Source organism: Cryptotermes secundus, unplaced genomic scaffold, assembly GCF_002891405.2.
Source record: "Cryptotermes secundus unplaced genomic scaffold, Csec_1.0 scaffold559, whole genome shotgun sequence".
Classification (NCBI taxonomy): Eukaryota; Metazoa; Arthropoda; class Insecta; order Blattodea; family Kalotermitidae; genus Cryptotermes; species Cryptotermes secundus.
In genome coordinates, this window is record NW_019718620.1 from 218,862 (window position 1) to 246,640 (window position 27,779).

At 37.5% G+C, this 27,779-nt stretch overlaps 2 protein-coding genes across 4 annotated transcripts in view; both read left to right on the forward strand.

Moving 5' to 3' along the window:
- Window positions 1-9,309, forward strand: part of LOC111862192 — a 42,771-nt gene extending 33,462 nt beyond the window's left edge. Inside the window, exons 12-14 of one of the 2 annotated variants that reach the window (XM_033750668.1) lie at window positions 2,516-2,757; window positions 6,665-7,373; window positions 8,476-9,309. In XM_033750668.1, the coding sequence (XP_033606559.1) occupies window positions 2,516-2,757; window positions 6,665-7,373; window positions 8,476-8,498 (974 nt within the window). In that variant the 3' untranslated portion in view covers window positions 8,499-9,309. Of the gene's footprint in view, window positions 1-2,515; window positions 2,758-6,664; window positions 7,800-8,475 lie in introns of those variants that run through there. The other variant, XM_023847389.2, reaches the window with a different exon arrangement.
- A 3,640-nt stretch (window positions 9,310-12,949) lies between these two features.
- LOC111862208 (mitogen-activated protein kinase kinase kinase 7) overlaps window positions 12,950-27,779 on the forward strand; it is a 60,744-nt gene continuing 45,914 nt past the window's right edge. The window contains exons 1-6 of one of the 2 annotated variants that reach the window (XM_023847427.2): window positions 12,950-13,175; window positions 13,434-13,659; window positions 21,436-21,553; window positions 23,240-23,382; window positions 24,345-24,531; window positions 26,878-27,014. In XM_023847427.2, the coding sequence (XP_023703195.1) occupies window positions 13,098-13,175; window positions 13,434-13,659; window positions 21,436-21,553; window positions 23,240-23,382; window positions 24,345-24,531; window positions 26,878-27,014 (889 nt within the window). In that variant the 5' untranslated portion in view covers window positions 12,950-13,097. The remainder of the gene's footprint in view (window positions 13,176-13,433; window positions 13,660-21,435; window positions 21,554-23,239; window positions 23,383-24,344; window positions 24,532-26,877; window positions 27,015-27,779) is intronic. The other variant, XM_023847421.2, reaches the window with a different exon arrangement.

The window sequence follows — 27,779 nt, forward strand, 5'->3', positions numbered from 1 at the left end:
GGTTCTCTAGTCTCCAGAATGGAGGCTGACAGAAGGGCCTTCTGAGAAGAGATGAGGGCCATATTTGGAGCTGACAGGAAAAAGGAAACCGTGGATTTGAAGGCACATCCTGAGGAAATGGAGTATGAGGTGGAATATTGGGAGGTCCCTAAGGAATGTGTTGCAGTGAAACCTGTCAGAGGACTGAGGAAGCGGTACAGGGGCCAGAATCTAGCAATAGGGTGATTTGGAGAGCCAAAGGAACTGACCTGAGGAATTTGTGGATCCTAGAGGAAGTTGGCTGCCGCCTGCAGGAAGGTGTCCCATTGTGCAGTAGGGACACAGTGTGAAGAGAACATCTTCAGGAAAATTTGGACCCAGGGAAATTTTGGATCATGCAAGGAATTGGCAGCTGCTGGAATAAGGATGACCCACAGTGCAAAAGTGGCACAATGTTGGGAACATGGGCTTCAGAGACATGTAGACGACATTGCACCAAGAACCCCGAAGGGATATACATCCAGGATAAAATGCCGGAAGGGCCCAGAATGCAAAATTGAAGTAAAGGACCCCTTATACAAGCCAGCACCTGCATCTTAAGATTGCGAAGACATCAGAGGAGTTCGAAGGGAGGGCTTTCAGATTGGAGTTCATGAAGCGAGCAACCGGGATGTCCAGTGGGTTGTGGAAAATGAGGAACTGGACCACGTGGAGGGGTCAGCCCCCTGCAGAGCGAAAAATGAAGGACTGGGCATTGTGGATGGGTTGACCCCTTTCAGAATGGAAGAAAAACCTACTAGCAGTGTTAGCATAAGAAGAGCTGGATATGTGGGAGCGCTGGCCACTCCAGGGGTTATTGAACACTATAGGCAAGAGGAAAAAATAAAGAGAACCTTTTGGATGATGGTGATACATCTGGATCTACTAGCACATTAGCAGTGAGCCGCTCAGGGCGATTGGCCTTAAGGAGGGAGCAGTGGGAGCACTCAGAGAATGGACATAACGAAAAAAAGGAAAGAACAACTTGCAGGAAGACATTGAAAGCGCAGGTCACAGAAAGGAAGGAAAGGTGATACACTCTTTAAGTTATTCGGGATGAACAGCCTAAAGGAGGGAACAGTGTGTCATATTTGATCCATACAAGAAAGGTTGGACCACAGAAACAGCCATTTATAGGTAATACATGTATGTAACAATGGAACAGTGGTGTTATGCAACCCGCTTCTAGGCAAAGGCTCTGTAAACACACTTCCGCACAGGCACAATGACGTCACATCTCAGCAGTGCTTAGGTATCACGTGACTTGTGTTTTCTGTGTTGTCTGCGCTACACAGCAGTGGAGCTGTGTTTTCTGCTTTGTCAGTGCTGTGGCTGTGTAACACAAATCCGCTTGCAGCTCAGAAGAGTCCAGGGTAGCTTTTAGTTGAGTGCTGAGGTTCCAGGCTGATTGAACAAGAAATGCAAGATGACTTCATAGTGATCTGAAGTGCTGGATTCTGTGTTGAGTTCCGTTGCCAGGAGATGACTAGTGATGGAGAATCCTAGTGTGTGTGTGCAATGGTGGACTGGAAGGTGTGTAAATCAATGATAGCACGGTAGTAATTGTGATTAAGGGAAATTTTAACTGAATTGCTAATAAATCCAATCTGATCTAGGACCCATTATTTTCATCACACATCCCCCCTTAATTCCTGTAAGAGGCCGTGAAGGCCCATAGGGTTGTGAGACATTGAGGGTCCCACATTTTCTAGACAGTTGGCTTAAAGATGGTGGTAAGGTTGTGAGCCTTATGCGCTGGCTGCACTTTACTCCCCAGGAAAATTAATTAATTCATTACTCATTTCTCATTTCTGTTAGAGGCTGAGTCAACTCCAGGGTGGCAGGAAGGATTAGGTCAATTAAAAAATTCCAATGATCTCATTGGGACTTGAACACGCGACCTTCTGGCTTATAGCATAGCCCCTTATTCTAATATAAATGATGAAAATGTAATAACATTGGATTTTTAAGAACTAATGTAGTGTAGTGGGTTGAACAAGTAAACAATTGAGGATGGCCAAGTAAGGCTGAAATATGTAGCAGTTTGTGATTGTAATGTTATTTTAAATTAAGGAAAGATTGTACACATAGTTGCATTAAAGACGAAGTGAATGTGTAAAGTGATACATCAGTGCATCAGGATGCTTAAACACAATTTTTTGGTTACGTGATGAACAAATTGTCAGATGGGTGTGACAGTATTAATGGCCATTTTTCTTTGTATGTGCCAAAAAGGAAGAAATTTCAGTCAGTGTTTATTGTATCCTGCAGGAAAGATATTTTTATACTGGGAAAGAACCAACACTGAACATGTATGTTAATACTTCTTGTTCACTGCTTAAGTAGTTTGATGCTGATTTCTCATTGTGTCTCTTACTGTAAAGTTCAATTTAAGAGCATTTAATTTGAGAAACTGCCTCATCTTGTGACCTTCATTTGAGTGTTGAAGTCCCCTGCTGACCAGAATACTGTTAATATTCAGAGTTGTGTGTTGTAGATCCTGTATCAACAACCGGTGTATTCTCTACAGTGAGCAGTGTGCTAACTAGTAGCTGCAGTACAGGCATCAGTTCATATGCTAGTAGTGACTCCGGAGCATACCACCATCCTTTGGGCACCAGCTACAGTGCACGCAAGTATGGCAGTACCACTAATAAGAGTTTTGATGACACAAAGAAGTCTTTGGATGATCAACTGAAAGAGCTGGACTCTCAGCTTGACTCCCAGCTTCTCAGTAAGGTAGGAGCCTTCAGTCAGGTGAATTTGTTTTTCATCTATATTGAAATGGGATTGCCATTCATACTTCTGCATGTTTGAGGCTGCATATTGGTGAAACTACATACTTAGAATGCAAGGTTCTCTTATTGACAAAATTATAATTAGGATATTTAATCTAACAGTAGAAGTTCTAAAGAATTATTTAATGATGACCTATATGAAGTAAATACCCATGATTTGAATTCCCACACAGTAGTTGCTATTATGAGGTATAATTTAACAATTTCAGATTATGGTTGGTAAACTGATATGTTCTTTGCACTTAAATTCACTTATGGGCTGCGGTAGTGTAGTTGGTTGAGGCACTGTGCTACGAGCCGGAAGGTCGCGGGTTCAATTCCTGATGAAGTCATAGGATTTTTTTTTCAGTTGACCTAATCCTTCCAGCCGCACTGTGGCCCTGGGGTTGACTCAGCCTCTAACAGAAATGAGTACCAGGAAATAGTTAAATAACTTTCCTGGTGAGTAAAGGGCGGCCGGCACGTAAGGCTGACAACCTTAATGCCCTCTTTGAGCTGAATATCTAGATAATGTGGGACCCTCAACGTCTCGCAACCCTATGGGCCTTCACGACCTGGTACAAGGATGGCTTTACTTTACTTTTTACTTTTATGGACTGGAGTTGGTTGAGGCACTGTGCTACAAGCCGGAAGGTCACGGGTTCAATTCCCAATGAAGTCATAGGATTTTTTTCAATTGACCTAATTCTTCCAGCCGCACTGTTGCCCTGGGGTTGACTCAGCCTCTAACAGAAATGAGTACCAGGAATTAATTAAATAGCTTTCCTGGTGAGTAAAGGGCGGCCAGCACATAAGGCTGACAACCTTCCATCTTTGAGCTGAATGTCTAGAAAATGTGGGACCCTCAACGTCTCACAAACCTATGGGTCTTCACGACCTGGTACAAGGATAGCTTTACTTTACTTTTTACTTTTATGGACTGGAATACCAGATGTATTGTGGGAGTTTTTCTTTTTTTGTGGGTTTCCTTATTCCCTCCAGTGGATGCTGGGATAGTACCCTGAGTATCTGACAGATTCTTTCTTCCAAATTCTTTCTGATTCATCAGCCATCTCGTCATTTGACAGTATAGCTTCTTGTTACTGAAAGCATTGTTATATAATCTCTGGGTGCCTGTGGGGATGAGGGAACAAATTTATTCAGAAAGTTTGGTGGGGAAACATCTTGGAATGTACTTAACTTGGGAGACTGAGACAGACAGGCCGACATATAGGTCAGTTGGTATAGTGATGGGCTATGGGCTGCATGGCCGGACTTGATTCCCATCAGGGGCAACAGAATTTTCTCCTCTCCACAACATCCAGACTGGCCATGGGACCCACCTGGCCTATCATGCCTGTGTATCTTTACCCAGGTGTAAAACTGCCAGAGTGTGAAGCTGGTTACTGACCTCCACCTAGTGCTGAGGTCAGGAATGATGGAGCTATACATCCACTTTCCCGTATGCCTTCATGATGTAATACTCGTAATTAATTAATCAGCACAGGGACAACTTTACATTACTGAGAGATGATATTTCAGCTGCAGATTTTATATGTTGAATAAGTAGGAAGATAACTATTAAGGATGACTAAGGATTTGGAATAAGTCAGCCATGACTTATTTCAGCTGAGACATAAGTGGGAAGACAATATTAACACGAAACTTAGGAAAATTGGTTGTTATAAAAGTTTACTGTATGAGGTAAATTCTGGGCATGAATTTTAGTGATTTTGAATTGTTGGAGAGTTAGTTTTTAGGATTGGTAGGTTTAACCTCTTGGGTGGGGAGTTTATCTGCTTTGTTGTAACCTACCCTGGGTAATTTTCCCCCCAGGCCATGTAACTGTAAATGTTATATTGTATGTGCATCATGTTGCCCAGCCAGTGTTCACAATCTGCCTCCTTTGCACATGCAGTGGAAAAAAATTGGATAGGTGGCAGGTGTTATGCTATATGTCTCTTGCATAATGCCATCATCTAGACAAAAATATTTCAACTGTCACAGCAGTAGAAGTTCCAGCAGTCTAGCTTATTGTACTTGGGAGCTATACTTGAAATCAGAGTACATGATGGTATGTCATACCCATTATATGATCATTGGACTACAGTGGAATGTTGTGGCATAACAAGCAGAAGGGTTAGACGTTAAGGACACCATATATGAGAACTGTTACCATTTTGAAACATTTTGTACATTTAGAAACTTTCGTACTTTTAATACATGGATTTGTGGCTAGGTGATTGTCTTATGCAGCATTTATGACAAAAAATCCACCAAGAATGTGACTTATTGGTCAAAATGAGTAGGATCATGTATATTTGAATGCCAGCAAAACTGTGATAGTTGTATTATCATTATTAAAGTCTTAGAGTTATACTGTAAGTACAGAACTGTTTCATACAAATAAATTGCTCTGTTGGGTTTGACCCTCTAGTTTTCAGCCACACAGTTAAGTGGGTATAGTACATCATACAGGGGCACCAGTAAATCTGTATGGCATGGTAGAATATATGCATGATTTTAATGGATTGTCGTACTGCCCTGGAACTGTTCACATAATTGTTTATTGTTTGAGCAAATGCACTATTTTATTTGGCGTTTGTTTCTTGTTATATATATATTTTTTTTTTGTGTATAATACCTTGTCCTAATTTGGGCTGTGCATGTTAGAATGTTTGGCATTTATAAGTTGTAAAATATCGTAATGTTTTGGGAATTTCAGGAAAAATGTACACAGGAAATTTTTCACATGAATTGTATTTTATGGGAATAGAAATGAAAAGAAGTGATAATCTTGATACAGAATTGAGACATCTGGCCAAAATTAATTAATTGTAGTGAAAGTATTTGCTCATGTTTCATCATTCTCATTTCTGCTTCTGTTGAGAAAACCCATACCCTTCTTCTCTTGAGTAATTTAAAAGTAGTCCTGTATTCAAACAAAGTTTTGTCAGAATTTGGTATGTCATGCTGTACTGTTCAGCTTTAACTTAATTTTTTATGTTTATTTGCATACAACTTCCCCATTTGCTGCAAGTGTTTAAAGCTCATAACTTGAGTTCAGGAGGGGAAACTTGATGGTATGAAATTTGATTGATTAATTTCAGTATTGCATAAAATAACAGAATTAATTTAGTTGGTAAATGAGTTAAAATGCAGGAGCATCTGTAAGTCCTTTTTGTGTGTTAAGAGAAGAAATCTTAAATGTGCGGCTCACTTATATTTAATGTCACTGATCAAAGAAAAGCAGTTATCCATTTAATTCCCTATAGTCACATCAGATATTAAGAACTTCTTCAGCCAGGTTGTATGCTTGTTGGAAAAAGTGTTAGTGATATTTCACATCTGCTTGCTGAAGCATATTAAGTCTGTGGATTGCATATCGACCTATGATAGAAAAGGATTATTTTCTCCTAGATTTTAGAGGAAAGGTGTTCCATGAATAACTACTGGATTCACTGTGGTCTTTTGCATTATGAGACCATGTAGTCTGGTAGGTGGGTATCAGACTACAGGATGTCATAACTCAGAAAACCACACTTTGAGTCTTCACTGCTGTGAAAACCACAAATCTTGAATACTGAACTCGTTCTGCATGTGAATAGTTTCTGTTGAGGCACGGAAATATAATTTGAATCTTTCATTTCTGATATTAGCAACATCCAGTGCAATGGAATATATATGAACAGAAATAAGCTCTGTGTTGTGTATTCTTGCTTCTTGATTTAGGAACAGAATGTGCACAGCTCTCCCTTTCATAACCTGCCTGGCCGGCGCATGCAGTGTGGTGTGCCACTAACCCTAACCACTCATCATGATTCCTGGACTGTCCCAACTCTCGTTTCTCTTTCTTTCTTCCTTTTCAGCGGGGTCTTTGCTGTTTTCCAGGATTCTCTAATACAAGCACTACGCCGCGAAAAGGAAAACTACCCAAGCCATTACTGGCGGGTGTAAGGGGTGCATCACCTCATCATCATTTATTTGAACCTGGTTTCCTGCAAGGTTTAGTACCTAATCGTTATGAACAGGGACGACCTGAGGAAATTCTACTCTTGGAGAAGCAAGGCCGCAGTTCACAGCAGCAACGGATGCAAGAATCATGTTTGGGAGGAGGCCCCACAAATAATCGTAACCGGTCAGGTAGCCTTCCTCCTAGTTCCTTGCCACGACCCCGGCGAGCACATAAACCTGCAGGAAGCAGCAAGGATCGTCGATTAGGGGAATATGGCCGACTCAGTGATGGTGAAGGTAGGAAGACACCTGGCATGTCATGTGAAGGATCAGATGCAACTGGACCAAAGGGCCGGGAATCACCAGCACGTTCCCACATCCCACCTCCAAGGAAGTTAGGCGAGTATGGGCGTCTGAGTGATGGTGAAAGCCGTTCCATTGGAAAGGCTAGTAGTACAACAAGGGTAGGCCAGGGAGGAGCCACGAATGGAGCAAAGGCTGGAGGAGATGACTCAAAATTAAGGCTGATTCCTGGTCCTCGTACCAGGAGGGGTTCTTCCCTTACAAGGGATAATAAACCGAGTTCTGCTGACAGCAGTAGTGCCAGGTCTGTGGCAAGCACTGGTAAGTACCGCATACAGTTCTAAACTGTAGAAGTCACTAAGTACGGTGCCTTATAGAGCAGGGAATATTTCCCTGTTCAAACCCAGTTGAAAAGAAAGTGTAAGACTGAAGACTGTCCGCTTAGTGGATTATTTTATAAATGTCTGATGGTAGTTAGCAAAATCATGGCATACAGAAACTCTTTGTATGCTGTATTCTAGTCTTGTTTTTTATCAGGCTGTTTTGTTGCCATTAATCAATATTTAACACATGGATATACACACACGCATACATAAAGGCATTTTTATTATGAGATGCTATTGTAAGAAGTTATTTAAACTTCAGGAACATGATGAGGATTAGAGAATTACTTTTATAGAACGGTGTTACAATGAATTGTGAAAATAAACGTTTATAATAAAAATTATATCTCTACCTTTTACAGTGGAACTTGGTTAGTAGATTGCTTATTGGATATGATAAACATTTTTGTCCCCCATGTCTCTGGTATATTAAACGTTTTCTTAGTTTATTGGGTTCCATGAATTATACCAACAAAGTTCCATCTTTTTTTAATACCACTATTCCTTGCTATGGGCATAGGTGTGCAGTATTAATAAATTCTATTCCCATCCACTTGATTGGTATCCATTCCTTTTCAGGATTTTGCATGTCCTTTAAAATGATAAGCTGCATATGCATGGGCCATTAATAGCCCAGTCAGTAGAGTGACTGCCTATGGGCTAGATTGCCAGCCTTCAAATCACTGTAAGTCTGCTGGGTTGTCCCTCTTCATTGCCATAGAATACATATGGGACCCACCCAGTTCCCTGTCCAAACCATGCAGAGTCCATCGCAGAGAGATAAAGCAGTCAGAATGTGAATTTGACCCTCACATACCTATTGCCAAGGTGCAGAGTGTGTTGATCTTTGCCCCTGCTTCATCAGTATGCTTTCGTGTCATGATGCTTAGTTACAGAAGCATTTTTACTATTGTGTATAATCTGTTGGATATGTCTCATATCTTCAGCTGTTCCAGTTGATGCTTAAGACTCCCAGTTATTTTGTGGAAAGTTTGGAATGTTGTAATGCTCATTTCTCCCTTACTCTTGCAATCCTACAGGATCTTCCTTAAGCAGTCGGTAGTCAATCAAGTTGTTTAAGGAATTTCTGGTTATGGAACTTCAGTATTCATCACCATCATCAGATAGGTCCACAACTGGATCCTCTCCTGAGCCAACTGAATCCAGGTCATATCTTCACACCTATATAAGCCTTATTTTTATAAATATATCTCTTGGTGCGTAGTTATGTAACATTATGATTGTTGTTTTATTTAACACTATTTGGCAGCTGCGATGTTAATGTTGTACTGAATGATTATGAATAATGAAAGGGACAATGCAGGAAGCAGTATGAAGTAAAGTAGTACCTGAATTAACATTCTAAGTTAGAACTATTCTTAATTTTGCAGTTCTCAGTATTACTCTTGTTGATATTATTATTTTCAGAAATTCAGGTAATAGTTTGATATATCCATTCAGTTGCCTTGAAGGATTGAAGAAAGCCACAGGAAACATCAGGATATCTAGTCTCTGTTGTGAGATTCAGTCACAAGGCCTCCTGGATATGAATCTGGAGTATGAACAGTTACACATGTCATTGGTCCATGTCATTTTCATAATTCATAATTTATTTTATTGTCTGATAAGAGTGTACATCTTGTAACAGCCAGAGGATGTTGTAAGTTGTGGTTGTTTGATTAACTTCCATTAAATGTGAGAAAGTTCGTTTGAGAAGTGAGGTACAGTTTTGTGTTTGATGGTGAGTATGTTATGTTCCTTTTTAAAGCAGACAGTGCACTTCATAATGAAAAATTACTTTTTATCATTTATTCTACAATCAGTGTACTGCACTGGACAAATTAAAACTAACTCTGACATAATGAAGAACTAAACATTTTTGTTATGTTTTCCAGAAAAGGAAAATGACCCTTGGAGAATAACATGGATTCATCATAAGAGGGATATTTGCTTTCTGAATTTTTACTGGTAAACTGAAGAGCTGTTATGAGAAATTTGGAATTTGGTTTCATAAAATTGTGCAGGTTTGCAGATGATGACTTGTAAAATGTATCAGAATTGAAAACAAATATTTAAGGTTAAGTTAAAAACATCCTTATGTTAGGCATCCATATTGGTGGGAATTTTATGAAAAGATTATTAAGTGTGCCAAATGTTCTTTTAAGCATTTGGATGTCTTCTTTATTCAGGTGAGGCCTTTGTTATTTTTTCAAAGAATTTTCCATATACTTGTTCACTTAAAACCTCACCTCATAGTATTATATACTGCATCCCATAACTAACAGACTCTGCTTCCCTAACTGTTGATGGGATACCATTATGTACATTTGTGGCTCTTTATGAATGTTCAGTGTGCCCACCATAAAGTACCTGGTAGTAGTAAAAATATTGCAGATAATAACTACTTATGAGATCTCAAAGGTTCAACACTGCTGATACAAAAGTCATTGGATACAAACCTTAGTAAGCATCACTCAGCTCCCAACCTCACAACTATCTCTTGAAGATCCAGCCTTGATTTTTTCTTGCATCTTTTTCTCAGATGTTTGTATGACTGCCTTCCAACGTCTTTTTCCAAAAAGAATTGTCACTTTTCTTTTTCCTATTTGATCTACATATCCGGCCCATTTTAACTCCCTGGATTTCACTTTTTTAGCAGTAGAAGATAATGTGTGTAAATTACAAGGTTTATTGTTATGCACTGCTTTAAATTGCCCCATTACTGCATCCCTCACAGTTCTGGTTTAGTCTTATTGTTGACGATAAAGTTGAAAGTATAATCAGAAATCAACCAGCTTTTGTTGTATCGGTGTAACCCAATTTTCTTGGCAAATTCTGTAGTTGAAAAATCTGATCAGTAGTAGAGATACTACACTGCAGTGGCAATTTCCCTTATATTTCTATAAAAATCAGATAATTTTTAAAATAAAAGTAATAGATCTTAATGAGTTCTGTATTTTGTGCTATGTATCTGCCCCCCCCCCTAAAATGAACTAATTTTGAGGAACTGTCAGCTGCAGAAAGTATTTAGCATGTGTTGAGTGTGAAGAATATTGCTATTGTTAAGTTTGGAAGTAATGGTATGTGGGAGAAAACAGTTGCAGACAGTTTCAGGACATTCTTCTCATTGTGTTCTTATTCATATCATTTTCAACTTAAATTTGTCCTTTAATAAAATTCTAATATTGCATTATAATTCTTGGTATTCCATCCTATATGCTGAGATGCAGTCTTGAAGTACTCTTCAGGCACTGCAGATTCAACACATCATTCCATTCTTGTCTCTTATCAGTCTTATACATGAAGAACCACAAAACAGTAAATACTGAATTGTGTATTGGGGGGTAAAGTAGAAAATCAGCTCTGGATTAGTATGAAACTCATAAATAGTGTAGAACACACCTAACTATGTATGTAAAAAGATGTATTAATTTTGGATGATTCTTTACACACAAAGATGTTGTACATTTTGTGTGTTAAAAATTTTTTTATATTACCTACCCTATTAAAGAGTGGATGGTACAGTTGAATTTGACAATTCCACACAGTAGGTAACATTCTCAAAGTTAAAACCAGTGAATTATCATATTTGGAATGAACTTAAACAGTATAAGATTCATTTTGTGCACTTACTTCAATATCTTCTACACATCTTATGAGTGTTATTAAAATTGATAGAACTGTTCATTACCATTTTTAAATATTTTTTGCGCCACCAAATATATACATATATACTGCACTGACTTCCCAAATTGCCAGATCTGAATTCCTGCCAGACCATGCTGCAAATTGCATTGTCCATTCTTGCATCTCTCCATGAAGGAATTTAAACTTTTGAGTGTTGAACATATCACGTAGAGACAAGTAGCAGAAAACAGCTGATCAGTGCCAAGAAATGAAATGAAAAGCTTTGTGGTCACAGTTCAGGGTTTCAATTTATTTTGTTTATTTTTTTCAATAATTTTCATGATTTCATTCTTTCTGCTTGTGTTTGATACATGTATCCTTTGGGGGTTGTCACGTTCTTAACCAATGGATGTGAGGCACGAGGTAAATAAGCTGATCACAGCATTTTCTTAAAGCTGTTATTGACCTGTACAAAGTCTGTGGGAGATCAGGCTTGTGAAATGTTTTATCATATGGACAATCTGCGGCAATTCCATATATATTCATGGAGACTTTAGATTCACAGCTTTGATTCACGGGGGAGAGAACAATTTGTCCTCATCATTTTTGTAGAAAAGAATCTTGATTTATAGAAGGGAGTTTATAAAACATGGGTATAGCAATGCAGTGATGCTATAGTTTGAAATAAATACATGGGTGTATTAAACTGTGATGAGCTGAAGTTTAATTTTAGGCTTGATTTTCATGGGACTATGAAAACTGTGCCACTGAAGTCCATCACAAAGCCATCATTTTGAATGTATTACATTCGGTAATAAACATACATGAACTTGCAAACTAGCAAGTTGGGGGATGCAATTATAGCGATGAACTTTGAGCAGCACACTACTGTGTGTCGAACTGCGTTGCTCTCTCTTCATTGGTGCAGCACTCTGCGAGATTGAGCAGTGTCAAGCCAGGCTAGGTTTGAAAATCCAACTCTGCATATATTTTTTTATTGCTAGTGGGTTGGGACTAAGTCCCTTGCACTGGGGCCATTTATGATAGGTAGGGGTGATTGTGGAGCAATTTGTGGAATGAAGATGGGCAGGGGAACCCGAAGTACTCTGAGAAAACCTGTCCCAGCGCCATTTTGACCACCACAAATCCCACTTGACAAGACCCGGTATTGAACCCAGGCCGCCACGGTGGGAAGTCAGGGACTATGCGCGGCCTTAACTCTGCATATTATTCCCCATTGGGTCAATATTTGGTGCTACGCAGCAGTGTTAGGTGAGTTTATATTCAGTATGGGGGGAACAGCAATATGCATCCATATATTCCTTCTACTGGATCAGTTGCGTTCGATAGCATTAAGTTAAATTGGGGTGCATTAATTTGGATTATACCGACACATCATACCTACCATTAATCAGAACACGAAATTGGGCCCTCTCATTTCGAAGAGTTTATAAATGGTTGATACCCTAGAATTTTCTTCCGAGATAATCACATTTTCGAACTTTGTGGAAAAATAAGGTGTTTTAAGTTCCAGAAGCATTCGATTTTCCGAAATCTCAAAATTTGGGTGAATTTCAGAAACTTTGTTTTTCGAAAAAGGTTCAATATTGTCGAAAATTCTTTAAAAACTCCTAGATTCGGTTCCTCCGATTCATTGATATATTGCGGGATTGCTAGAAACATCTAAGCGAATAGGAAACGTGAACAAGCATTTGCAATAAAATATATATATATTTATTTTGTTACAACATTCGTAATCTTTCGTAGTCACAATTGCTTTTGTTTCTCCGTACTTTAGTGCTGCCATCTCTCCACAGCACATTTCCCTAATATCAGGTAGCCATAAACCGAATGCAACCACCGATCAATTTATGTAGTGAACAGATAACAGATTGAGTTCTGAATGCAAAATAGAGTAGGCCGTGAACGAAGATGGCGTCTTGTGTTAGGTTTAATAAATAATAATAAATTAATTTATTTATACAGTATACATAAATTTTACAACGTAAAAAATATGTGATGGTGAAAGTAACACATGGCGTGGAAGGAAGGAACTGTCCAACCTCAGCACTTTGTCGAAGAAATAGACTATACCGAAATTGAAAAGTTAGAGGTTTGTGTTACCGCAACAAATTTCAGGAACATGTATTGGAAGTTTTTTCAAACATTATATAGAACAGTGGTTAATGATTTTGTTATTAGCTTTACGTTTCCAACACGCTGTGTGATAGTGGGTTTGGTGTTTGCTTTTTAGTTTCTAACGTCGTTTCAGGTAGATTATATATTTGCGAAACTCAGACAAATTTAACCTTCTGTGCACAGTTTGTACCGTTTCTTCGAAACTTTACCTGAAGTTTATTTATTTTCTCAGGTTGTTGGGAAAGGCTCGTTTGGTGTTGTTTGGAGAGGAAGGTGGCGAGAGACTTATGTTGCTGTTAAGGACATTGACTCAGAAGCAGAGAAAAAGGCATTTGCAGTGGAAGTTCGTCAACTATCAAGAGTGAGCCACCCAAACATAGTGAAGTTGTATGGTGCTTGCACGAAAAACCCAGTGTGCCTTGTGATGGAATATGCGGAAGGTGGTTCTTTGTACAATGGTGAGTTTGATTAAAATAAATTGTAAAACCACTGGGCTCTCTTCTGAAATGTCTGCAACAATTCCTGTGATTTGAGGTTCTTATAATAATATTGGTGTTGAATATCATTGCATCAAAGTTGTTGCCTATCAGGAGGTCGCTAAATGACAAGTGCTTGTTCCATGTTCTGATAAAGGTAAAATTGTTGCTGTGCTCAACTATTTAGCACTATGCCATGAAGGCATATGGAGGAGTGGATGTGTATAGATCCACATTTTCTTGACCTTGGCACTAGTTGCAGGTGAGTGGTCAGCTTCACGCCCTGGATGCTTTACCCCAAGGGAAAGAGTCCCTGGTACACATTGGGTAGGAGGCTGGGTGGCCCGAGAGCCAGTGTGGAGAACATGCAGAAGAGAAAATTCTTGACCCTACTGTGACTCTAACTCTGACCCCTTGGTCGTTCAGCCCATAGCCAGTCACTATACTGACCATGCTATCCCAGCTCCTGGATACTCACATTATATAGTATTTCCATCAGAATATTGTACAATACTTCCCTCCTAACTGAATCACAGGCTTTCTTGAAGTCTATGAATAGCTGATGTACTGTCTCATTGTACTCCCATTTTTTCTCCAGTATCTGACAAATGCAAAAGACCAGATGAGTAGTTGGTCTGTTACGTCAAAACCCACACTGATGATCCCCAGTAATTTCATCTATATATGGACTTAACCTTGAGAGAAGAATATTGGATAAAATTTTGTATGAAGTTGATAGCAATGATATCCCCCGATAATGCTACAGTCATTTTTATCACACTTCTTGTGAACTGGTACAATAATAGACTCCTTCCACTGATCAGGCAATTTTTCCTTATGCCAAATAGAAGTAATTAGATTGTGGATCTTAGAACGTAATATTTCGTCTGCTGCTTGAATAAGTTCTGCTGGAATTTGATCATTACCTGGCAATTTATACCGTTTCAATTTTGGAATAGCAATTTCAGCTTGAAAAGGGCTAGAACTAGGTACTAACAGCTCAGCTGTATGTATTTCTATCTGCCTAACATCACTGACCCTATGTACATTCAATAACTGAGAGAAGTAGTTCCTCCACCTATTGAAAATGGTATGGAAATCTATAAGCAGATCACCATTCTCATCTTTCACTAAGTTACTGCTAGGTTGGTAACCCCTCTTAAAGTCATTTGTATCTCAATACAAGTCTCTAACGTTCTTGTTCATAATTGAGGATAATTCTTAAACTAAATTATGGATATTTGAGGTATTAAATTGAAATGTTCAAATATAAATATTTATAATTATGTATCAATTTCAGTTTGTGTTATCTTAGTTAGTTAGTTAGTTAGTTAGTTAGAGAGGGTGGGTTTCCGCATGCACTTAGACCTGTATTGGTCCATTGTGCTTCCCTCTATGATTTCTACCAGTCTCTATATCCTACCGGTACTGGTGCTTACCATCAGTCCCGCCGAGCAAGTGAGTTTGGCCACTTGCTTAGCGGTATCTATAATGCTTCCCCCATCTATCAGAGGCCTTAGAGAATTGTTGGGCTGGAAACGTCCTGGAATGTGGCTCAGTGATCCCCTTTGGGGATATGAGGTTCTTTTACGTGCCGTAAAGTTACGACACGGGACACACAGCTTAAAGTCCCTCCCGGAGGACTTGTTCCCTGAATTTTTCCGCCCTTAAAAATTCGACGACCTCCGCCGGGTATTTGAACCCGCGTACCACGAGTCATGAGGTGGGAACGTTACCTCTAGATTACGGAGGCCACTTTGTGTTATCTTACTTTGAGGAAGGATAATAATTTATAAAGGTCTGAAAATGAAGTGCCCAGGAAAGTATTAGGGAAGTGAGGGATATTGCATAATGAGGAGCTCTGAGGTTTGTGCTGATCAGTTGGAACTTTAGGAAATTGAGTTCGAGGAGACCGTGATGTGGTGGCTTGGATGGGGAACACAAGAAATAAATGTAGAGTTTTAATAACTCTTAGAAAGTGGTCACTTGGAAGATAGGAATTGACATTGACATGACAAGATCTTAAAAGAAATGGGTTGTAAGGTGGAAAGATGGATGGAATTGACTATGGATCACATCCAGTACTGGGCTTTGATTAGTTTTCTGAGTGTAGTTCTTAACAGTTCTTTACTAAGCTAGAAATGTATTTTTTGCAGATGTGAAATGGCTGGACAGATCTTTTTATTTGTTTTCTGTGTTGAAAATATTTTGACCATCTCTGTGGTCTAGTGGTCAGAGTTCCAGGCTACAGATCCAGAGGTCCGGGTTCGATTCCCTGCGCTACCAGATTTTCTGAGAAGTAGTGGGTCTGGAACGGGTTCCACTCATTCTCGTGAGGATAATCGAGGAGGGATTTCAAGGAGATAGCAGCTCCAGTCTTGAAAACTGAAATTAACAGCCATGGGGATTCGATGTGCTGACCACACAACACCTTATAGCCACAAAAGTTGTCACTAACAAGGGGTGGTCACTTGGTCGGTATAGTTCACTTGTGGACTACAGCCACGGAGTTATTTTTTGTTTTATTGAAAGTTTTTGCATTGATTTTTTTTTTTCGTTCTGTGGGTTATTTAACAATGTCTTCAGTATTGACTATGTAGTGTCTAATATTAGAATGATGGTGATGAAATGGAAAGGTTTTGGAAGGATATATTAATGGCCTGTTTAAGGTACTATCTCAGTGTTTGTCTGGAGGGACTGAGGAAAACCACAGAAAACCTCAGGCTAGCCTGTGTCATGGCTGAAATTTGAACCAAGCAACTTCAAAATACAAGCCAAGTTTGACAGCAGGCATCAGGTTAAGCAAAATGGTGAATAGTTTGACTCTAGACTTTTACTGCGTATGGGTAATACACCAATAGGAAGAGACATTGACTTGATAAACTGGTATAAATATCAGCAATGCATAGTGATTTATCACATCTGTCCTGATGATAGAGACCGAAGAGATCTCTGAAAGACTGGCTTTTAGTTCAACATTGACATTGCTGATCCGCCCATGAAAATTTAGTGCATTTATTCACCATGAAAGCTTAAAATCATACAGTGAAGAGCTATGTTGTCTGTGATGGGACATCGTATAATTTGGTATGAAAGTACCAGAATGTTTGAGAACCTTCCTACCAGACTGCATGGCACCATACCCCAGAAGATAGAAATCTTGAATCAAAGCTGTATTTATTTTAATTTTTTGTCAATTTTTGTATCAGAACACTCAGAGTAATTTTAAGCTATTGGTTTACAAGATAGCCTCCATTATAATTTGCAGAAGTGTTCCATATTCTGAAAATCTAAATTTTCTTTTTGCAAATTTGCCTTAAATTCTTGTGATATTAGGTATTGTTTTTTCAGTATTAATTCCTGTGCAATTGAGTTATATCATTCTTTACCCATTGGTTATTCCTAGTAATATTAATCTCAGATTTGATGAGGTGTGTATGTGGGTCATATTCAGAACCCACATGCTTTTATGGGCCCAAATGATGACAATATTTGTGTGAAGCCAGCAGAAGTTATTAATTATATTAGTAACAAAAGATTTTGTGGAATAAAACTTCTTTATGGACTTGTCTAATTGTTTTGGACCATCAAAACCAACCTGCATATCATATTTTATGACTTTTATATTTTGCATCCTGTTGTGTATTATGTATTAAAGGTATATTTGAGAGTCATCAATACAGCAGTTGATAATAGAACTGATATTAAAATGTACAGTGCTGATGGAAATGTGTTTGTAAACCACCTGCTGATGATCTCTGCAGAGTGGAATGTGGTAATTACTGGATCGGATGAAGTTGACCTTCAACATAAAATAAAAAAAAACGTGATGAGAGAGCTAGAAATATGGTTTGAGAAAAATAATCTCATAATAAACTAAAAAAAGAAATCTGCTATGTCATTTCATCCAAAACAAATGAGAGTTCCATTAAGACCACAAATAAATTTTTAAAATATAGAAATTACCTATAAATCAGAACTGAGATTTTTAAGCATTTTTTTTAAACAAAAATCAGCGAACAATGCATATAATGAATTTCTAGATACTTTTCAGTATTATTATGAAATAGCAATACCAAAAAAATGGGTAAAAAGTAAACAGCATGAAAACAAATGGATTACCTCAGGTATAAGGGTATCAGGAAATAGACTTCGATTTCTTAATAGGCTAATGAAAGAAGGGAATATATCAGAAGAATTTAAAAAATACTATGGTCAGTACAAGAAAATTTATAACAAAGTGATCAGTGAAGCAAAAAAATTATCTAATAACATACAAATAAGAACTTCCGGAAATAAACCAAAGGCTATGTGGGACCTAATAAAGGAGGAGCTAGGCAGTCGGAAAAAAAATAAAAATATTGAAATAAACACTGAAGGAGGAAATACACAGGATCCAAAAATTATAGCAAATGTTTTCAATGAATATTATACAAGCATTGCACACAAAATCTTAAACGACAAATCATTATATACAAACAAAGAAGCTAATGACAATGCAGTAAAGTATAACAACAACAGTATGTTCTTAATCCCAACTACTGAAGAGGAAGTGGTTGGCATAATCAAAAGACTTGGTAACAAAAAATCAACAGGTATAGATGACATCCCAGAGTATATCATCAAAAAATGTTATCCCAAGATAATATCTGCCTTAACATATACAATAAATCAGTCACTCTCAACCGGATACTTCCCTGACCAGCTAAAAATGGCAAAAGTGAAACCCTTGTATAAGAAAGGAAGCGAAACGGATGTTGCGAATTATAGACCAGTATCACTAATTTCTGTTTTTTCAAAAATAATTGAAAAAATTATGCATAAAAGACTTTTATCCTTTTTAAATAACCACAGTTTAATTAGTAACAAACAGCATGGGTTTTGCAAAGGAAAAACAACAAAAACAGCAATTGCAGAGTTCATAGAAGGGGTCTATAAATCGCTAGATGAGAAAGAAGTAAGTATAGGGTTATTTCTGGATCTGTCAAAAGCGTTTGACCTAGTTAATCATGACATATTGCTAAGAAAGATGACAAGAATGGGAATACGAGGGGTTGCACTAAAATGGTTTCAAACATATCTAGAAAGAAGAGAACAGAAAGTGGAAATCACATATAGATGTAGAGAAGCGAATGTAAGCATTAACTATCTATCTCAGAGTAGACCCGTAAGACATGGAGTCCCACAAGGTTCTGTTCTTGGACCAATTTTATTTTTGCTATATATTAATGATCTAGAAGCAGGTATTGAACAAGGAAAACTAACGTTTTTTGCCGATGATATAAGTATTTTTATATCAGGAAATAGTGTTAATGTTGTCCAAAGGAAAATAAACGCATTAATAAATAAACTCACAGAATGGTTTGAAAGTAACAGATTAATTATTAATAAAGAAAAAACGATAGCAATATCCTTTCACCAACCACAAAAAATACAGCCAGAATGCCCACCAATAAAACTATATGATAAAGTCATCAATTATACAGAACATACCAAATTTTTGGGAATGTCGTTAGACAAAAAATTAAGCTGGTCCACACATACTCAAACACTAGCAAGTAAGTTATGTAAAATATGTTTTGGCTTGCGAATAGTCAAAAAAGTATCAGGATTAGAGACTGTTCTTGCTTTATACTATGCGTATTTTCAATCCCTGCTATCATATGGATTGATATTCTGGGGCAATTCAGCGAATGCAAAATTGATCTTTAAGATACAAAAGAGAGCTATTAGAACTATAATGCAAATACAAAAAACAACCAGCTGCAAACAATATTTTAAATTGTTACATATATTACCTCTACCAAGTCTGTATATATATGAAATATTAGTTTACATGAAATCCAACTTGAATGTTTTCATCACTAATTCAGCAGTACACTCACACAATACAAGAAAAAAAGACAACTTATTCATAGTTCCATGTAGGACGAGTCTGTGTAAAAACAACTTCAATAATATTGGACTTCGTCTTTTAAACCACTTGCCGCAATATATAAAGGACATACCAGCACTATACAAATTTAAAAAGACTTTGAAAACATTTCTCCTTGAACATTGTTTTTATAGTATAGATGAATTCTTCTTGTTTGGGGATAAATCCTAGTTAATATCAATATTACCAGATAATTCAAGAATAAGTGACTTGTTGAGCTTATACCAGCATGCTATGAATGTATACTGCGCAGTTCTCTTCTGCTTAAAGGAATCAAGACACCATGTTGGATGTGATAGAAAGGACATCATGAGATGGAGGGACGTCTACGTAGGCCGCTTAGAGAGAGATAGAGAATACCAGGCCATCAAGAAGGGCACCAATCTGCTGAGAACATCACATTAGCTATCAATATCATTATTCTAAGGCCACGCCATAGCTTAAGCGATTAGTCGCTGGCTTCCCACCACTGTGATCTGAGCAAGTGGGATTTGTGATGGACAAAATGGCGCTGGGGCAGGTTTCCTCCGAGTACTTCGGTTTCCCCTGCCAATGTTCATTCCATCAAATTCTCCACAAATAAGAATGTAAAAAATTGTAACTATTGTAATTTTAATCTACTTATATATCAAATTGTTAATATTCAGAATTAACTTGACTTGTCATATATCATGTACAATGATCTACAGTGACGAAATAAATCAATCAATCAATCAATAAGTAGTTACATCACAGAAAACCTAAAATGGGGTGCCCATGCTCGATTTTTAAAAACTAAGCTATGCAAAGTAGTTTATATGATAAAAACATTAAAAGAAATTATAAGCCTATATATGATAAGAAATATCTACTTTTCAAATTTCAAGTCTTGTCTGCTGTACAGTATTATATTATGAGGAGGTGATAACAAATGTGACAAACTCTTTAAACTGCAAAAAAGGTCCTTCGAATTATCAGTAGGGTTAATAATCAAATGTAATGCCACAAATTTTTAAAGATTATAATATTTTAACATTGGCTGTGCTATACATTTTTGAAGTTATATGTTTTATTAAAAAAGGTAAAGACTTTATGGCAAAAAATGTGGCCATCAGTAATTACAACACGCAAAGAAAACTAAATCTACATGTAAATCATTGCAATACAGTTCTTTTTAAAAAAAAGTGTCATAAATATGTGTACACCTTATATAATAAGGTCCCTGAGCAGATAAAATTAAAAAAAGAAATAACTGTTTTAAGAGGAACTTAAAATCCTTTCTGTTGAAACATTCCATTTATTCTGTTGATGAATTTATGTCCATTTAATTCTGAAGTGAGTGTGTTATGGTTGTATGTTATGACAAATATCTTGTCCTCACTTAATCTATAAAAAAATTGTTGGATGTTCGCTTATAGTATTGTTGACTCATGTACGATATGTATGTTATATTAATATGTAGTTATTGACTTGTTCTATATCTGGAGGTTGTATCTCCAAATATGGATTCTTGGAACAAATAAATTGATTGATTAATTGATTGATTGTAGTGGTATGTAAAAAATACGTGAATATTAAACATTTTAATATTGTCTTATTATCAGTTGTTTTGGTGACTCTCAAATATACCTTTAATATTTTATGACTCCTGAGTTGCCAAACTTCTAACTTAATCTTTGAAGCAGATTGAATGTGTTGGGAGGTAGAGGATATATGATAACTGGATGCAGTTTATATTTTTACTTTTGTTCATTGTTTTTGCATTCTTGTGTCCACATCTACATTGTACATCTTTTATATTTTTTGTCTGATTTTATATATATTAAATTCTGGTGTTTGTTTAGTTCTTCATAATACTCCACTGCCCATTTACACTGCTGGGCATGCCATGAGTTGGGCACTACAATGTGCGAAAGGTGTTGCCTATCTTCACAACATGAAACCGAAAGCTTTAATACACAGGTAATGCTGTTTTCTATACAGAATTTCAAAATATAATCTAAAATGTTTTGTTTGCATGAAGAGTAAATAATATATGAATCAGTCTTTTATACTCTGCATGAGGGACTTTTATGCTCCGTTGTCATTAGTATGTAAAATTTCATATAACTGAATAATGTACTATAGAAGTAGCAGTCACGGTATTCTGTTTCTTTGTACTTTGTTTCCTGATGTGGACTGAAATAAGCTGCAAATGCTGTTTAATTTGTTATTTTAAATTGCATATATTCATATTATCTGGTTTTCTGTTGCAGTGATTAATGTTTTTCTGATTTGTTTTCGTACATACGAGTGTAGTGATCAGTAGTTAGCACCACTGGCTTCAATTTCGGAAGTCCTAGTTTGAATTCTGGTACAGGGACCGACTGTAATAAGTAATGTTTTTTGTGGGTTTTCCTAATTATTCCAGGTTTTTTTTTTAATTGCTAGTGGGTTGGGGCTAAGTCCCTTGTACTGCGGCCACTTCTGGCCTATTGTACCAGCCCCAGATGGTAGGAGAGGGTGATTGTGGAGCAATTGGTGGAATGAAGATTGGCAGGGGAAACCAAAGTACTCGGAGAAAACCTGCCCCAGTGCCACTTTGTCCACCACAAATCCCACTTGACCAGACACGGGATCGAAGCCGGACCACCGCGTTGGGAAGCCAACGACTAACCACTTGAGCTATGGCACGGTCTGTTCCAGGTTAATACTGGATAGCACCTTAAAAATATACATTTCCATTCCTTTCTCATCTTCCCACATGAGGATTGAAAAATGTTTGGATATCTGTTGGCCAAATATATATTTTGGTCATCAGGAAGAGGTAGATCAGTATTTTGTGGCACTAGCTATGGCTTTTTACTCTGCTTAGCGTACGAGATTGAGGTTTTTCCTGTTATGGAGTTTGTCCTAATCACATGGGTCGGACATAAGATAATGGGGGGGGGGGGACAGAATTTGAATTTAAAATATTAGTTGTTTTAATATACTAATTGTGTTGAGCTTAATGTCTTTGGATGTGGTTGACCATTTCCCCTGTTTCACAAGTGACAAAATGAGCTTGCCAAAACTCCAAACTCCCAACTCCGGTATGCCAAATGGAATTAAGTTACCAGCCAAAATTTTTCTAGTGCCACTGGTTATCAGGTGACCATAGTCTTCAGTCACTGCTCTTACAGTGCCATTTCTCATTCAATAACCTGTACATCTCACGAAGGATTGTTAACTGAACATAAAGAATCGCCGTTTTTTCTTAATGAATATTGTGTTCAGTGTCCATAATATTTTGTGCTGCTGGGATTCTTATATTTAAGAAATACTTACATAGCAGCAAAACCTTCTGTGTGTATGTGTCCAATGTGAATTTAGTTATATGCATAAAAGTAAACATGAACAGCCACTTTTTGAAGGCAGAAAATTTGATTAAATGCATTCTGTGAAACATGCTGTAGTAGCATATGAAGTTTGCTTGATGCCTAACATTTTGTCAATATTTTATCTCTTACCTAATATTTCACTGATATTTCTTATTGAAGTCTAACTTTCTGTTTTTAATGTACTTTAGTGCCTAACTTGCTGATAATATTTTATTATTCTACACCGTTTGTAACTAAGCGTCACAAGGGTTTTCTCTCATTTTTGGTGTGTTCATTGTATGTGTTGTAGGGATCTAAAACCACCAAACCTTCTGCTTATTATGGGTGGTAAGGTGCTCAAGATTTGTGATTTTGGAACAGCATGTGATAAGAAGACATACATGACTAATAACAAAGGAAGTGCTGCTTGGATGGCACCAGAAGTGTTTGAAGGTAAATTTACTTGTATCAGAAACATAATTTATAAGAGCAGTGGGAAAATCCATGTTTATATCAGGTGTCCTTTTCACTTAAATGAAATTTTATAAAATCTCCTGACAGTGTTATCCTTTAATATTAGAGCAAAGTTCATATTGATGTAACAAATCTTGACATATGTTAAAAGCCCACAGCATGTGATTTTTAGAGTAGCGTTCCGGGTTTTGATCTGTGCAGTATCCACATAGATTGTTTTTGTAGAATGTTCTTTAAGTTTTTTCAGAAAGAAAAATTACATGTGGGGAACTCGGTGAAATAATCATGTGTTAGTGTAATCAGACTGCCACAATATTGGTGCTGCATTAACTAGTGCAGAGTTCATTGCTGTGATTCGTGGTAGGTTTGGTTCTGTCACCAATTTGCTCTTGCATTCATGTGTCCATCCATGGTGAGACATAGAAGATGTACTGTACTTAATCTGTAGGATGACAGTACAGAGAATTCAGTGGGATGAAAAACTAATTAGTAGAGATCTATACTGGTCACATTTCCTCAGGTCTGAATGTGTGTTTCTGTTTTATCACTGGGGAAATTTGAAACTGGAAGTGTACAAAAATAATGAACCCATATTTTAGGCTTTACAATCAATATTTAGAATGCCATCCTAGAAATTACAGAAGGTGACCTTCAGCATGTTCCACAGAATATGTTACATGGTATGAAATATTAGACTGAATTGTTTGCTTACTTATAATCTGTTTAATGATGCACTATGTAGCTCATACTGTATAGTGTCAAATGGTACATGAGATGTTTCAAATCACTTCTAGGTCAGTATCTTAAACTGGCCATGACTACACAGTTTCCTTTTTGATTTTCATTTATCGTGAGCTTTGCAACTGCTGTACGGACCATAAATTTAATGAACAATGTGGATTTCACTTATGTTGTTGCTAGATGTTTTGCTGTCACTACAGGCTCCAACTACACAGAAAAGTGTGATGTCTTCAGTTGGGGCATTATACTTTGGGAAGTCCTGAGTCGCAGGAAACCTTTTGATGATATTGGGGGCTCAGCATTTCGCATTATGTGGGCTGTCCACACAGGTGAACGGCCACCACTAATCAGTGGCTGTCCGAAACCAATAGAGCAACTGATGACAAGGTGAGGCAGTTAAATTAAACATCTTTGAATACTTTCGTAGACACACCTTGTTTAGTGAAGTTAAAGCATTCTTTAAAATTTGTGTATATTGTAATAGTCTGCTGTATGGTAATACATCTTATTTGCCTTTTGGTGGTATATTTGTTGTTAGAATTCTGGCCTGGTGATCAGTTTTTTTGCCAAAGATTCTTGTGGTTTTCTTTACTTCCTCATTAAAAGCATGAACTAGGTTAGACTCATCTCATATTAAATTTTGTATTTTGTGTAGTTAACATCGTACTGTTCTATAATGCTTTATTTTGCTTATAACATTTCTTCCATTGATTATTGCTGGATCATACATGATGGCACTTTTGGGTGTCAGATTTTATAGTGATTAGCAACATCCTGCCTCCCCCTATTTATGGAAATTTTTTTCATTTTATTTATGTGGTGCTATCAAAAAGTTCCCAAAATTTGAATTGTGCGCGCAAATGGTTATGAGTACATCAAAATACTGCTAGGTGCCTCCCCATGCACCCTTCTTGAATCAGTGTGGCAAGCGGTGTTGAGTTGAGTGGTTGGGTTTATTGTTGGTGAACGTATTTCCATCGTGTTTCCGTGAGTTTGCGGTTTTGCAGTGGTTGACCTGAGAGAGCAGTGTGTATAAAGTTTTGTTTTAAACATGGGAAAACTGCTACAGAAACGCATCAAATGTTGAAGCAAGCTTTTGGTGACAACAGTTTAGGCCAGACACAAACTTACGACTGGTATAAACGTTTAAAAAATAGCTGAACATTGACTGATGATGATGATGATGATGCTAGTTCGGGACGGCTTTCAACTGGCACTACACCAGGAAATGTCATGAAAGTTAGGGATCTGATTCTGCAAGATTGTAGACTGACCATCCAAGACCTCTGTAACACCTTGGGGCTAAGTTATGGTACATGTCAACGAATTTTGTTAGAGGAACTGAACATGAAGATTGTGGCAAAGTTTGTGCTATGACTGCTGCAAAATGAACAGAAGCATCATCTCTTGGAAGTCTGCAGGGAACTTCAACAACAGCTTCAAGAGGTCCAAACTTTCTTTCAAAGGTTGTGACTGGTGACAAAAGTTGGGTTCATATTTACTACCCTGAAAGTAAGCAGCAATCGTCACAATGGAAGAGCTCTTCTTCACCTCAGCCAAAAAGAAGCTCGACAAGTCAAGAGCAATATTAAGTCCATGTTGATCTGTTTTTGTTTTTTTTTATATTGATGAGATTGTTCATAAGGAGTTCGTCCCTCCTGGTCAGACAATCAATAAAGAGTTCTATCGTGATGTTCTACGGTGTTTGAGGGCGGTAATGAGGAGAAAACGTCCAGAGAAGTGGCGCACAAATGACTGGGTACTCCACCATGACAGTGCGCAACCGCATACATCTTACATTTTGCAGGAATTTTTGGCTAAAAACAAGATGGCAGTCATTCCCCACCCACTGTACTCGCCAGACTTAGCTCCATGCGACTTCTTTCTCTTCCCCAAGATGAATATCAAGTTGAAGGGGCCATGATTTGATACAGTTGAGGAAATTCAAGCTGAAACGCAGACGGTATTAAACACTCTAACAAAGAAAGACTTCCAGGATGCATTTCAAAAGTGGCAGAAATGCTGGGATCGGTGTATGCGCCCCCAAGGGGTCTACTTTGAAGATGATGGTGCAGAATAAGATCCAGGTAAGACGTAATAGTTTTTATTAATATATTTCAGGAACTTTTGGGTAGCACCACATATTATATTTTCATAGTGAATTCAGTTAGTTGTTATATAGCCTTTTACTTTGCATAGAAACTTGCCATCTTTTAAGCTTGTGTCTTTCATCTCATAATTCTTCCTCCCAAATTCTGAACCCAGCATTTGTGCTGTGGGAGAGGGAATCATTGGGTAAGAGATGGCCTGTTGGAGTGATATGGGATGACCCAGCAGGAAACATGGAAATGTTGGCTAACAGACTGTGGTGAAACTGAGAGGCCTAACAAGCCATCAGTGAATTGAAGAATGCTTTCAAACGATGAAAATGTAATTTTTACTTCTGTGTAAAAATGTCCATAATTACACAAGATTGTAATTTTGTGATCTGTACCTTTGAGCATTCCACTAGTTATAAAAGTATGTGGATTGGCAATTATTACGATATTTCTTATATGCCAGTATCACATTAAATATTTAAAATGTGCCATTGCTGTGTAATATGGTTGTGAATCCTTACAGGATTTCTCTCTTTGAAGGTGAGAACTTTTGTCTTTAAGTTATTTTAACACTATATGGTTTTGTCTTTCATTTTGTGACTAACGTAAATCTTTTAAATATATGCTGTCTTAGTTGCTGGGATAAAAACCCCGCCAGTCGCCCCTCCATGGATGAAGTGGTACATATAATGAGCCAACTGTTGCCCTTCTTCAGTGGGTATGAAGAACCTGTACAGTATCCATCAGAAGTCTCAGCCCCCGTATCAGAAGGTGAGATGTCATTTTCATTATGAATTACAATAGTGATCAGCGTGAAAGTAGTATTGATTTAATTGAGTGGTCAGGCAAGATTATGCTCCATTGGGTGCCTGTATATTTCACCAGAAAGAAATGCGTTAACTAAAATGTTGGCATGTGATTTAATTTGTAAGGCAACTCCCATCCCATTTTTAAATTAACATTAGTAACTCTTTGGTTGGAATGAAGCGAAAGTTCAAACAATTAACTCTTCTAAAGGAAAATTTCAAATATTTCACCAAACAGTACATGTCAGTGGTTAGTACCACTGCTTTATATGTGGGAGAGTCTGAATCTGATCCTCAGCCCTATGCGCAGTTTTCTTTGGCTGAAGCTTTTCATGGATTTCCTCAGTCCCTCTGGACAAATATTGTGATATAGGCTGTGACTGCTTTTTTCCTCATCCCAATTTATCAGTCACACTCATCTTTCTGCGTAATATGTGCAGTTGAAAAAACGTTAAACCAACAAAGGTATTTAATCTTTATACCTTCCTGTATCTTTTAAGGTATTGTTTCATCTTGCAGGCTAAATAAAAGCTACCTTTCTAATTGATTTAGCCCTTACAAAATAAGATAATGATTATATGGAGATGGTGGGTAGTGGAACCGTTTTAGTGATGAGAATATACAAAGTGATTTGTTGAGTAAAACGTACCTATTGTTTCTCTGCATAGTTTTTTATTTAATTTAATAAAGTTCTTCTATTTTATTATTATGGTTCTCAGCTTTTATCACA